Source organism: Brassica rapa, chromosome A07 (genome assembly GCF_000309985.2).
Source record: "Brassica rapa cultivar Chiifu-401-42 chromosome A07, CAAS_Brap_v3.01, whole genome shotgun sequence".
NCBI classification, from domain to species: Eukaryota; Viridiplantae; Streptophyta; class Magnoliopsida; order Brassicales; family Brassicaceae; genus Brassica; species Brassica rapa.
In genome coordinates, this window is record NC_024801.2 from 10,899,696 (window position 1) to 10,914,782 (window position 15,087).

The 15,087-nt window shown below is 31.0% G+C and overlaps 2 protein-coding genes across 2 annotated transcripts; both read right to left on the reverse strand.

Moving 5' to 3' along the window:
• Nucleotides 1-5,415: 5,415 nt before the first annotated feature.
• LOC103828946 (GDSL esterase/lipase At1g29670) lies at nt 5,416-7,169 on the reverse strand. Its single transcript, XM_009104585.3, has 5 exons — nt 6,856-7,169; nt 6,585-6,709; nt 6,246-6,491; nt 5,875-6,127; nt 5,416-5,786 (listed from the first exon to the last, which is right to left on the reverse strand). The coding sequence occupies exons 1-5, from the start codon at nt 7,088-7,090 to the stop codon at nt 5,563-5,565; spliced, it is 1,083 nt and encodes a 360-aa protein (XP_009102833.1). The 5' UTR covers nt 7,091-7,169; the 3' UTR covers nt 5,416-5,562.
• A 3,851-nt stretch (nt 7,170-11,020) lies between these two features.
• On the reverse strand, nt 11,021-13,089 carry LOC103828948 (GDSL esterase/lipase At1g29660). Its single transcript, XM_009104586.3, has 5 exons — nt 12,707-13,089; nt 12,490-12,614; nt 12,149-12,394; nt 11,557-11,812; nt 11,021-11,454 (listed from the first exon to the last, which is right to left on the reverse strand). Exons 1-5 carry the CDS (start codon nt 12,948-12,950, stop codon nt 11,231-11,233), a joined length of 1,095 nt encoding a protein of 364 aa, XP_009102834.1. The 5' UTR covers nt 12,951-13,089; the 3' UTR covers nt 11,021-11,230.
• Between the last annotated feature and the right edge of the window lie 1,998 nt (nt 13,090-15,087).

Sequence of the window (15,087 nt, forward strand, 5' to 3'; positions counted from 1 at the left end):
TTTATGTGTCATGTAATCATAATCAATTAATCATCATAAAAATCCTGGAAGAAAATAACGACGAGTTTCTCCACTGAGCAGGTTACGCATCTGACTGTTCAGATACACCTTTCATCGATATTTGCTTTTTTTTACTCAATATCGAATGCCCCCTTTTGACAGCTTATATTAAGTTGATTATTTTACGGGAATTGAATATATAAGATCAGACCGGTCATACGAAAACCTGCCTCAAGATGAGAAAAAGGTTTGGCACTCTCATGCTTACGAGGTTAAGTCCGGTTTGTGGGCTTATCTGCGATTGCCTCAGGTTGTAGCTGTTCCGGAACTCAATAACATAGCCAAAGCGTACGGGAAATTTTGGTGCACCTGGCAGATACACCGAGGTTATGCCTCTCTAACAATTCTATATACATACTGTTTCTATAACTAGCGAGTCATATAACACAATTAAATATTAAACAGAATGACAAAATTTATATTGGTGAATTGGGTTCAATTTTTCCGGTTTAGATCGGTTTGCACTTTGAACCATAAGATGCGCTTATGTGTGTGTGTATGTATAGCGTTGATTGGTAGAGTATTAACATTAGCATTATGATCTATATTATCCAATTAACAATTGTTAGAAAAGTATTTAGAAAAGCATTTACTAAATGCTAATATTCTCCAGATATTCTCTGGTCAATGCTCTCATATAGAGTTTTTAGAATGACATTTGTATTTATAATTTATAAAATTAAGGAAAATATAAAATTAATTCATATATTTTATTTAGTAATATCATAAAATTATTTTTATATCAAAAAATAAAAATTTGATTTCTAAAATTAATTTACAATAAAAATGTATTAAAAATAGTATTTCACATTTAAAATATAATTTAATTTATATAATTTAATTTATTTTAAATGTGAAAAATTATTTTTAAAAATAGATATTTAATTATAAAATTTATTTTAAAATAATATATTTCGATATAAACATTAATAATTTAATTATTTGTCTTTTTAATTTTGTATGTTAATATATATATATATTAGAAATGTATTCATTAAAAATAAATATATTATATATTATATACTAGTTTTTATAATAATTTTAAATAACATACTCATATTGCTCTACCAATCATCCTATTAAACAGTTTAGCAAAAGCATACAGTTTATACAGCATACTGCTTCTATAGCATACTGCTACTGTTAATGCTAATGCTCTACCAATCACGTCCTAAGTTTAAAATTGATATTTTGTGGAGTATTTAAATAATTAAAACTGATCAATACATAAATTATGATTTCAAGTTGTTAATAACTTCTTGGTCTACCACATGTTTAATTTAAACTTGGTTTGTGAGTATTATACATGTATATGTGATAGATTTTGTCCAATCGATTTTGTTCTCGGTTAATATTTTGTTTTATAATTTGTGTATAAATAATAATTTGAGGCTAATATCATAAATAAATTAAAAGTCTGAATTCAAACGTTAGGTCCGTATACAAATGGTAGACGCAAAAATGAAGATGTATTAGGGTTTTGACACAACATATGTGAAGAGATGATCCTCTATCTACTGGTCTCCAGCACTTCATCCAAGGATGCATTCTTTCGTGTTTGCGCATTTTTTTTTTGTTTTTTTGTTTACATTATTTGTATTTTTGTTGTTGTTTGATTGTGTATCTTATGTTGCTTAATATGATATTGGATAAGCTAAAATAAGTCTCTTACATGGATCTGTTGTGGATCTTAAGTTGCTTCTTTGTTTTGTTTGATTTTGTATCTTATATTGCTTAGTATGATCTTGATGAAAATGAAAATGACCGTCTTACATAGTATGTTGCAGATCTTGAGTTATTTATATGATCTTGAGTTATTTATATGATCTTAAGTTGTTTTTTTCGTTTTTTGTTTACAGTTCTCCTCCATAATAAAATAAAATTCGATTGTGGCTTTGGTAGAAAATCAATAGCAAATATATGTGTAAATGTTAGCATATCTTATGTGTATATTCATGTTGTGCATATTCATGTTCTTCTAAGTTTTTCATTTTAAATTTTTTTTTTATTGAAGCCATTTTGATGTCTAGAAAATGATTATTTGTTTTCTTGTTCACATATAATTTATGGCAGCAATACTAATTCAAGTGGAAGTGGATCCTCTCATGATAACAAGAGCATAATAGTAACATGTGCCCGTGTTGTTTTGAATAGAAAACATTACTAACCGCTTTTCCTTGTCAACAACCGGAGGTAATGAACAATTTTGTTATGTTTCATGACGTGTTTCAATGAAGTTTTCGTAAATGCATGACATGTACCATAATAATTACCTAGAGAAATGCCCCAAAATAACACAAAACAGTTATCATAAAAATATCACACAAAGAGAAAATTAAACAAAATAAATTCCATTAAAGTTTTCACACATATATTCTTATGGTTAATTAATTAAGAGTTAGGGTTTAGTTTTTTTTTTTTTTGGAAGTTGGGGTTTAAGTTTTGCGGATTAAGATTTTGGTCTAAAATCTGAGATTTAGAATATAAAATCTGAAATAATAATAATTTTAGTAAATATTTATTTATATTAAATGTACTATTTTAAAAAGTAACTTGATCTTTTTATTCTTTAAATAAATGTTATTTTGATCATTTTTGTTGTTTTTATAATAAAAAATCTTTTAAAATTGGCTTATATGATATAGCCATCAAAATCAAATACAAAAAAAATTGGAAGAAAATAAAGAAGGGTTTCGAGCTGTGGCAAAAATCAGGGCAGTTTCGAAATGTTTGATTGATGCTGGAGCGACAATCATGCAGAGGAGGTTACCAGTAAAACAAATGAATATCAACATTTGCGATTTACCGTGGCGACATGTCATGGCACATAGAGATCACTCACCACTACGTCCACCTCCACCGAGTCAACGAGTTCCTCCAGTGTGCAGTTTACGATTCTAATCGTTCTAATGCACCTCTCATCGGCACTTGTTTTTTTTACTCAACATCGAATGCCCTTCTTCTTCTTTTTTGCTCAAACATCAATTTTCATTTGCCAATTCGTAAAAACGAAATTACAACCTCACAAGATTTAACCCTACATGCAATATGTAATCTAGCATCACCTAAGAACACTTAAAAGAATCCGCTATCCAATCTGAATCGACATTACATATTTCACTACTCCGAAGGCGAGAACATCTCAAGACCCGAAATGAACCACCTCTTAAACCTTTAAATTCTACCACTAAAAAGAGCTACAAAACATGATCTTGACCATTTTTATCAGCATATATTAAGTTTGTTATTTTACAGGAATTTAATATAATATATCAAACCGGTTATTTGAAAATCTGCTCTTGAGCAAAAGCTTTGGCACTCACTTATGAGGTTAAGTCTCCGGTTTGTTATCCACGATAGCCTGAGGTTGACCGGATATTTTGGTGAACCGCTTTCATTAGTTAGAAGTATACTAATTAACCGTATGGTTAACAATTAGTTATCTGGTTAACGATTAATCATTTAAAGGGATCATAAGAATCAGTAAACTAGAGCTGGATCCGCCGGACTGGACGGGTTTTTTTTTGTTTACGTAATAAAACAAAATATTTTTTACATCGTTATATAATCTATAAAAATTATAAGAAAATAGTGACAAAAATACATCACATAATACATATACTGCTGTTACATAATTTCACTAATAGTAAAAGTAAAATGATTTATATAACTGTAAATGTAAATATCAAGCGAATATTTGTTTTTATTTAACCGATATCATTTTTATTAACCCAATATCGAGTTGGCTAATGGTAAAGAAAATGCTAGTAGCCTTCATTGGTCGGGTTTGATACGTGTTGGAAAGAATTATTTATAACATTTGGTTTCTTAGTAAAAAGGAGAAACCACTTTTTCATTTTTCAGAAATATACTTTTGTTTTCTATAAATAATATAATATTTATTTATTTTTTCATGATTATGTATTTTTTATTATGACATTACACATAATAATTAAAATATATTTTTAGTTTATTTTTGGTTTATGTGTGTGTTTTCCATAAACTAAAATATATATGCGAAAATAATATTTTAGATGTTTTGATAGGTTTTTTGTCATAAATTATAACTATATTTAAATTTCCAACCTGTTATATAAGTAATCTTAATTTTTAATTTCTCAACCCTATATATAAATATTTGTCATGCATTTTTAGTAAAATATTTATATTATACTTATTAAAATGAGTAATTTGTTAGAATGAGTAATTTCATTTCTTGTATATCTATTATTATCAAATTAATTTTTTTCTAACTTATTGACTTTAACATTTTATTATATGTAGGATTTTTATTTTATATGAATTTGTTTTCTTTTTTAGAACATTGTTATCTTGTCTAACTGTTTTTCTTTAAATACAAAACTTGAAGAATATTCTTTTGAAACTTTCCCTATTACAATTTTCTCATAAGAAAAATCTTAGGTGTTTTTAATTTTTTAAAACTAATACTTAAATGTACATGTTATTATCAAATCTAATATTTCAAATCCTTACTAAAGAAAAATAATTTAAGGTAAAATTCAATTGAACATATGTAATATCATACATAATTTAAAAATAATTTTCTAATAGCATTTTAGTTATATATATATATATATATCTAAAACAATATCGTCAATTAAATAGATTAGTCAAATTGGTTATTTGAAAATTTTAATCAGGTACAAATTTAGAATTATCAAGTAAAATGAATCTTTTTAACTATGTTCTCATTATTAAGTTGTTATTCACAAATACGACATATCCTTTAAATTTTTTAAATATTGTTAATTAATTTTATTGACAATAAAATTTTGAAAAATGTAATAAATATTATTTAATAGAGGATAATACTCATGAATTTATGGAAAGAGGTTTTCTACTTTCATATTAAGCTTTATAGTATTAATGTGCATTAAGTGTAATATTTATCATGAATTTGTTGTGGAATAGATTTAGGAAAAAAAATTAATTTAGATTTAAGTTTATTAATTACTTCAATGACATTGTATTGTAATTAAGTTGTAAGTTTTAGAGTTATTTCTTATTTGTACTTCTATTTTAATAAAATAGATTTAGAGTGCTGGTTTATGTTCCAATTTGTCCGGTTTAGTTTGGTTTAAACAATCATTGGTTCTTGTGTGTTTCCGTAGGTGACAGGTTACCAAAGGGTGCACCCGAACTGATGATGTCACCACAGGGGGTGGAGCAAGGAGTATTAAGGCCGGAGTTGCTTAAGTTCAGAGATGACAAGTATAACATTTGGACCGATGAACTGAAGCACAAGAGAGCGCAGATTACTGGAAACAAGATGACAAGTGTTTCGCACTCGATATAATGACTGTTGAAATGAACCGTAACGAGCAGTTCCCTTGATGAACAATGTGTTATGAACCGGTTTATATAGAAATCTGGTTATATATAATAATACTATGCTTGATTTTATATGAAAAGATGGTACATGAGAAGATCACATATTAGTTTGTGGAACTTCTTTTAGTTCTAATTCTCTCTTATGTTCTTTCAAAGCCGTGCTAGGCTTGAGATATCAATAGGGTAAGCGTCTGAAGGTGATTGTGCGGTGTACGATCTCCTTGCGATAACCACGTTTGCGGCTTCGGTCGGGTGAAAAGCATCCCAGAACACGTAGGCATTTCGGTTTCCACATGGTCTTTGTCCCGGTAAACATGTGATCTGACCAGCATTTCTTCCGATACCACAACATCCTGCGTTTGTCGTTGTGAACCCTGGAACAAACAAACATTCCCAACAAAACTGATATCAGGTTCAGTACATTGAAAAGAAAAACCTCTCTTGTGTGTGATAAGTATATACCAAATCTAGAGGGGTTTGTGATCATGTCCTGGAAAATGCCGTAGGCATTGATGTAAGTGAACCGTGCATCAGGATGATTGTTGTTAAGCTGATCAACCATAGATCTTAGCTTGTTGTTAAAGATTTGGTTCGCTGAGTTGATTCGGTCATCGCAAGTCTTACTGTCCCGACTGCGAGAGAGGGCGTTCGGACTACAACCGATAGCGCCAACTCCGATCAATGCAAACTTTCTAGCCCCATAGTTGTATAGTGCCTACACAAACCCCAAAAGGAAACTTGTGAAACAAGGAAGTATCCAGAAGAGCCAAAAAGCTTGTATCTAATGACACAAAAGCAGAGATAGATAGCGTAGCCATATTAGTAAGATGTACATTAAGCTGAGTAGTGTAACGACTGATGAGATCATCAGCGAATTGTTCTGGTGTGAATTGTCTGCTTGAAGAGTAGAACGTAGGCATGAAGTAGTTGTTGAGATAGTCGTTGCTTCCTATGCCAACAGAGTAAATGCATTTCTTGAGGTAATCAGCTGCTTGAGCCTCGCCTCCTAGTACGCTCACCACCTGCTGTACCGTTGTCTGGTAGTTCCTAACTTGCCCGCTAAAGCTTATTCTTTGTCCCTTCATTTCCAGTAAAACAAAAAAAAATAGTTGGAAATGTTTTAATGTTTTAGGAATGAAAAGTGTTGAGAGTATTTTTTTATGTTAAGTTACCAATTGTCGACCGGTTTCTTCTCGGATTCCGGCAGCTGCAGATGCGTAGTTAACTCCGGTGAGTATTTGCCGACCACTCACAGTATTGTACGCAGGAATGTAGTCTTTAAATCCAAGTAGCTCAGCTTCATTACATCACAAAGAAATATTAAAACCATGTTAGACTAGGACTATTAAAAATTTAGTCACAGTAGACTATTTAACTAGCAAAACCTTTGGTTACTTAGTGTTATGTAGAGAAGATATATAGATTCTAAAAGAGGACTCGTACCAATCTCGTCAACGGTGGTTTTTCCGTTGGAGAACCGGCCAGTGGGGCCGCCGAAATCGATGCCGTAAGGAAAGTAATTGGCTCTTGCAAAAGAAACAAGACCGTTGTTGTTTCCATTGTCAACCAAAGAATCACCGAAAATGAAGTAACATGGAACTTGTTGTGCTTTTGCTACACTGGACGCTAAAGCCAACAACACAAACACTACACACCATTTCCTTGAGTAACTCTCCATTTCAAAACCAAAGTGTATTGAGTATAAAAAAGATACTGGAAGTGAAAAGTGTAGTGATGTGAAGAAGTCCAGAGAAGTAGTGTGGATATATATAGATGTTTGATATTTTGATTCTGGTAGCTTTAACTTTGTAGGGCTACTCACTTTAAGATTGGTGGGTCCAAAAAGTTGTGTTTTTCTTCTCACTCATTACTCAAAATTAAGGACTTATGAAGGGTTTTTAATCTTAATTACTTGATACTTCAAGAGTGAAGACCAAAGAAAACTGTGTATGTGCCGACAACCGCAACGACACTAATTAATGATCCTCATTATTTAAGGAGTTTAAGAAGATGTGAGAAACTTCTTATGAAATGTGTGAAACTATGAAGAAACAAAAACCGAATTTTTTTTCCTATAATATCGAAATCAAGCATTTTATTATACCAATATGGCAGCTTTCCTTCCTCTAATAATACTATCTATTTGCCATTATACTAATATCGGTTTTCGTTTAAAGTTATCGTTTTAAAACTTTCAGAAATTTGTCACCTAAAACATTATTAATCAGGATAAAATTTGAAGATGAAAATACACGGATGGATGGAATACATAAATCGTCAAAATACAAGGAACTTTTAGAGATCAAACATAAAAATTACATTAATATATAAATTAAACGAAAACTTAACACCGGTAGGACTATCCAATTTAGAACTGATAAAAGTTCTCATAAACTTTCAATAAAAGATATTTTGCAGCATAATTCGAGAGGACAAAAAAGTCGTAGGTTTGACAAAGCCACTTGTGCTTCCGAAGTAGAGTTATTTCCGCGTACAAAGTCCAAAACCTGTCATAATTTGATATCAAATTGCGTCAACTAAAATCATTTTTTATATAAATACAAAGGAGAAAAAAATCATGATAAAATGTGTATTTTCGATGTCACTTGCTGTGTATTAGTGTATATATATAGATATAAGTAAATATAAATATAATAAGAAAGGAGGAAATTTGGTGAAAAGAAAACAGGTGAAGAATTAGGTTTAGGCAATAAATGAAAAGTGGATTTGTGTATAAATCAATGACTTTGTATAACATAAATGACCAAGGCCGGTGCCGCTTTCATGTGCCCTCCAACCCTTTCCATTTAAGATCGTAGTGAACCTCTTCGCTTTAGATAATGACACGTTTATTTCATCTATATACGGTGATTTTCAGGTATAGATGTCGGGAAATTTCATATTGGATAGTTAACGTCGTTTAGGATCCGATTCTAAACGGATTGGCGTTTTCTTTGTTCTACAATATATCATTTGTTCTATTTTGATCAAATATGAGGTTTCCAAACATATTTATATGACCTATGTTGATACCTAGAAAAAGAAGACATGAATCAAGGGATATGGATGAGGACCGAGGACATCAATGTTTGTAATAGATGTTCACATTGCGAGTTTAAAATGACATTTTTATATAATCTTTGTAATAGATGTTCACATTGCGAGTTTATAATGCTATTTTTATATACTCTTCTAGACTTCTAGTCTCCTGTATAAGAAAGAGACCATTTACAAAGATATACTCAAGAAACTAATCGCGACGAATATATATAAGTATATAACTGATGGCCATTTTCCCCTTGAAACGAAATCTAGCCACTTAGATACTAAATCATTAGTCGTTGAATGCTTTCGTCACAAGGTTTTAAACATAACAGAAATGATATTTTCAAAACACAAATAGGTAAACTAAATAGGTCTTGGATTAAATCTAAACTAGATTTTGACCCGCGCTTAAAAAGCGCGGGTTTGTTTTCGAAATCAAATAAATTCTTTTGAATTCATTTTTTATAGATAATATATAGTTTGGGCATATTTATCCGGAACTGCGTATCGAACCATACCAAACTAAAAACAACAAAATTAATTAAATTGAATTTCATAAATAACCTAACAAATCATATATCTCTGGAATAAAAAAAATAAACATAACCGAGAACCAAACGGATACCTGAATTTTAAAAATTCAAATAATATACTTAAAAATAGTAAAATACTGGATTAATGAAAACCTATTTATATATTCAAAGTTTGACAAAATCCAAAAACTTCTCATTAACCCGTGAACCGACACCGGTTGACCTGACAAAGATCCAAAACAATCTTATAATATTTTTAAAATTTTTATTAAATTTCCGATATACATTATAATAGTATATAAAACTAAATCAACTATTTGATCCGCGATTTTAAAGCGCGGAAATATGTTTTGACAAAATTTTACTTTAACAAAAATAATGATATTTGTTCCTTGCGTTTTTATATTTGTAATATTTTATTAAAATACAAATCTGAAAAATAAACAGCATCTAATTTTTATATTCAAGAAATCATTTTATTAAAATTAGAAATAATAATTTTTTGGCAATATATTTTGAGGTGTATATTCATATTCTAAAGGTTTGAAAAAGTTTGTTAGTATTTTTTAAGTTGCAGACTTTTATATTCATATTTCTAAAAAATTAAATTTATAATATTTTGTATATGCTAGAAAATAAACGAGGACTTGTATTTAAAGAAACCAAATATTTCACATGTTACGCTAGAAAATTAAATGAAACAACATTAGCAAATTATCTCAATAGATATGGTATAGTTAGAGAAAATAAGGGTAAGACCAAAAAAATATTAATAAGTAGGTGCAACAACCTTTTATAAGTAGATTTTTTAGGACTTCTTCCCTTTTAATAGTATAGATTCAAAAAACCGAGCTAATATATATCTAGAAGACTTAAATCATTCAACCTTTCAAGCTTAATCAGTCTTAATCATATACACATTGTCTATTAATGAACGAAAAACAAAATATATAAATAATTTCATGTTTTAAGATTGATATCACAATCAAGCATTGACTGATAACTAATCGGGCTTGATTTTGTACAATACAGCACACTAGATTACATATGATGAGAAGAATTACATAAACATACTTTCCATGATTTTATATGAAGTGAAATGCAATACCTCTAATGGGATGGACATTTGGACTATTCGTTTTTGTTTGGTTCTTTACTTTGCATTTTTATTTCATGATTTGATCACCAAGTTGTGGCTAAATTTACTTTTGTTTGAGTTTGGTTTGATTTAGAAAAAGTAACAAAAGTAAAAATAAAACTTAATTAAAAAGTAAAATAAATCTAGATCGGATCCTGAATATCTACGTTTGTACGTATGCTCTGATTTATACGGTAATTTTGTTATGTTCGGTTTTGCTTGGAACACCGGATTCTTTAGAGGAATATGTGTTTCATTTTTTGGGTTCAGTTGAGAATATAACGCTTTCGTTGTTTTAACCGCACCGGTTAGGTATAACATATATTACGTAGCGCTTTCGTTGTACTTGCACTATTACCTTTGTTGGATCATTTCATTTTCTTACATTGTTGGATGATTGCGGCTCGATTGAAATGGCCTATACCTGTTAGGGCTTGCTAGACTTTGATACTATTTTAGAATCATGGGCTTTTAACAATAAAAAAATTAGCAAATGATTTGAAAAATGCATATTCTATTGTTGAATCATATGATATTCAAACAGGAAACAAAACTACAATGGTTAAACCTATTTGATCTCAGTTTATCAAAATATAAAAAAAAGACATGAGATTGGATCAAATCGAAAACCTGCTGCTGGAATCATGAGATTTAAGCATGCTCATAGAAGAAAATAAACAAATTTGGATTTTGAAAGAAAAAAATTCTGCTACGAGAAGATAATTAAAGCACTAAACTTTGAAAGGTATTATGAAAGCCGTCCAAAACAAAAGTAATTAAAGAGGTGCGTTTATGCCAGATAACTGAATGTTGCTAAGTTCTTTCAACCGATTTGGACTCGATCGTAGTTGCTTCATTGTCTTTTTCTTGTAAGGTGTTCAAACCAATGACGTTTTAAAAACTTAAATGATCAAACTTAACATTTGATATTATATATATTTCCAAGCATACTAGATTCAATTTCATTGTAGCTGTGTCAATATCCCCCCTTATATTTGTCATTATTTGGGAACACACATAACTTCACAATCTTTTTCCAGACAACTGAATTTAAAACATGAAAACATACACTTGGTTGAGAAGTCTCCTATTCTCTTTTCTTTTAAAGCCGTGCTAACGCTGAAATATCAATTGGATAAACGTCATCAGACGATTGCGCATTGTAAGATCGTTGTGCTATGATCGTGTTCGCATGATCCGTTGGATGAAATGCATCCCAAAACACGTACTCATCTCGGTTCGGACACGGGCCTTGTCCTGGTAGACATGTAAGCTGGCCTCCATTTCTTCCAACTCCGCAACACGCAGCGTTCGTTACCCTAAACCCTGAAAACATTCATCCACAGACCGAACCTATATTAAGAGTATAAACTACAAGAAAATATAGATTGTACGATCATATTTATATTCATGAAAAGTTATGTGTACCATAAGCAGAGGGATTGGCGATTATGTCCTGGAAAACGCCATAAGCATTAATGTATGTAAACCTAGCATCAGAGTGGTCGTTGTTGAGCTGTTGGACCATAGACTTAAGCCTGCTGTTGAAGATTCTGTTGGCCGAGTTGATACTTTCCACGCAAGTTGTTCCATCGGGGCTGCCCGTTGCAAGGGCGTTCGGGCTACACCCGATGGCTCCCACTCCTACCAGTGCAAACTTTCTAGCTCCATAGTTGTATAGTGCCTTCATAAACACAAAGAAATATTGTGGATCTGGAGTCAGAACTGAACTAGATGGATCTCTTTTAAAGAGCTAAATATGAAACTTTATAACCAAAAATGAAGTTCATATAGCATAAATTTATTTCAAATTTTTTTTTTGAGCTAATGTCTATCTTTTGCTAAAACTTGAAACTTTATATTGATTTGGACCAAGTTCATAAACATCCATTTATGACGATCAGATCATTAAATGGGTCCTCCCATGACGAGGATAAAGGACAAAAAAAGAAGAAGCAGATGACTTATTGCATCCCGCAGTCTCATCTAACTGGAAATCACTAAAATTGAAAAATCTTACATTGAGCTGGTCTCTGTAACGATTGATAAGATCATCAGCATATTGTTCTGGTGTGAACTGTCTGCTAGTGGAGTAGAATTGAGGCATGAAATAGTTATTAAGATAATCATTGCTTCCCAAACCAACAGAGTAAATGCATTGCCTAAGGTAATCAGCTGCACTATTCTCATCTCCAAGAATCTGTACCACTTGTGACACTGTGTTCAGATAATTTTGAACTTGTCCACTAAAAGTTATCCTTTGTCCCTTCATTCCAAAATCAAAACAAAACAAAAAAAAATTACGTTTGTCCTAAATGGAAACACAGAGAGATTTATCAAAATGTGGTTCTGGTCAGTTACCAACTGTTGACCGGTTTCTTCTCTGATTCCAGCAGCTGCAGATGCGTAGTTGACTCCTTGAAGTATCTGCTCGCCACTAACATCACTATACGCGGGAATGTAGTTATCAAATCCAAGTAGTTCAGCTACATTATATTACAGGAAATGTCAAAAAAAAAAAAACATGTTAGCTTCTGGTACCAAAAGCTATTAGTTTGTAAAGAAGAAGGGTGTATACCTATCTCGTCAACGGTAGTTTTTCCGTTGGAAAAGCGGCCGGTTGGGCGACCCAAATCAATGCCGTAAGGGTAATAATCAGCTCGGGCAATAGAGGCAAGACGATTGTTGTTTCCATTATCAACCAAAGAATCACCAAAGATGAAGTAACATGGAACTTGAGGCTCTGCTTTTACCTTAAACCTTAAACCCAAATACAAAACAAACATAGAAACTAAGCACCATTTCTTCAAGTAACTCTCCATCGATCACAACCAAAACAAACAAAAAAACTTGGGAATTGATTTTTTATGTATTGTATAACACAATGTATTGGTGAAGTATGTGTATTCTCTAAAATGGGAAGTCCAGGAGTGGTGGTGGTTGTGAAATGTGGAGAATCCAGAGAAGTTTTGAGTCTATATATGGAGTCCGAGAAGGGTAGAGCTATATTATTTATTTTTCTTTCTTAGCTGTTGTTAATTAATTTTGTAGTTACTTTATTTTAAGATCGGTGGATCAAATATAATGATATTATAGTTTTTTTAACTGGTTTTATAATAATACTATAGTTTTTTTTTGGAACGATAATAATAATACTATAGTTTTTGGTCTAATAATAATACTATAGTTAAAAACATCTTTATGGGGTTAAACAAAAAAAAGAAACTCTGTGAAATGCATTTTCATTTCACGATCGATCCTATCGTCTGGTTAATAGATTTTGAAGTAAACACTTAAAATTGTCTGCAACGCTTAATTCTGAAAACTGTGCTTTGAAATTTTAATTATGTAGAATTTTGTCTTGGACTTGGTTTTCATGAACTAAATAAAATGTGCTAACATTACCAAGAGAACTCTGATCTAACGCACTGTGTTTGAAAAGACTATCATAATATTATTATAAAAAGTTCAAAACGTTTTGAAACTGAATTCAAAATGTTTATTGTCTGGTGGTTTTAATATTAGAATATTTTTTCAAACTGAAATTGAAATCATAATGTGAAATTTCACGTCCCGCTTGGGTTTAATTCGACGTGGGGTAACAGTTTCTTACCTACACTAAACCTGCTACTTATGTTATAGAACTCAAATGAATGGTGCCAGGGGCGGAACTAGCCAATATATCACAACATGGAACACATCATATTAAGTAACAAAGTTTTCAACTAAAAGTGCTTGTGGTATTGAAGATTAACCATTTGAAATTCCAGGTCTTAATAAAAATTAATGAAAATTAAAATTGTGTATGTGGCACTTGCCCAGATTCTATTGAAGATCAGCTTCGGTAAAATACGCGGTTGTAAGAAAATTGTAATAATAATCGCGTAAATGGTGGAGTCTGTAGATTTACGTTTTTTTTTTTTTGGAACACTGTCTGTAGCTGTACGTATAAATCATATTTCTGTTATTTTTTAGATTTCGATTTTAGAAATGGAAGAAAAAGTAAGTAAGTAGAGTTAGGTTTGGGCATTAATTTCACGTGGACTCTTTGTGAAAACTTTTTCGACATGTATATCAAAACGGACCGGTGCTTAGAAGTACGCCATAAGTAATATATATAGTATATATACAATCATAAATCGATCATATGATGCATATTTGAACTCGCTGGTTCAAATTTTAGTTTAGAACATGGTGCCTAATGTATTTTGATCGCGCGATTGTTTTAAAGTAGCGGAACCAGGCGGCAGGCGCGACTAGAGTTTCCAAGGAAATAGACTGACCGCTTCAGTAGAGGCAGAGGCGTTTCACACGCATAAGTGCTAAAATCTCACAGTACAGAACTAGGTATAGGTTTATACTTGTGTGTGCTAGCTTTGAGAAATAAGAACTTTATATGTATAAATGTATTAAAATATATTATCTACGTCGATTTTTATGATTTTTGTAATAGAAATAGAACATAAAATTTGCATGTGATATCTACATGGAAATTTTTCATAAATAAAAATCAGTATAAGAAGAAAATTGACAGGCGAGTAACAAAAACTTAGTAGTGTACGAAACTGTGTTCAAAATGCAGTTCAGCTGGGCCTTTGAAAATGTAAAACATCAACAAATAGGTAGATACGACTTATCCCGACCATCCTATATAATTAGCATGCAGGATCGTATACTCTTAGAAATAGAGAAATATACTTTTAATTTATATGAATTTATTTTAAATCAATTTCAGTTTGCTATGTAAACTTATAAGCTTGAAGTAATAAATTTTTGATTTCTTTATACTGATATTAGATCCTTCATTCTTATTCATATTTTATTCAGCGAATCTATATATTCTAAGGCGTTATGTATGTTGTCACAATATATGAAAATGTACTATATATAAATAATTATAGTAATGTAAGAAAAGGAGTTATCACTGTATTATGCGTAGTTTAGATCATTTCTAACCCA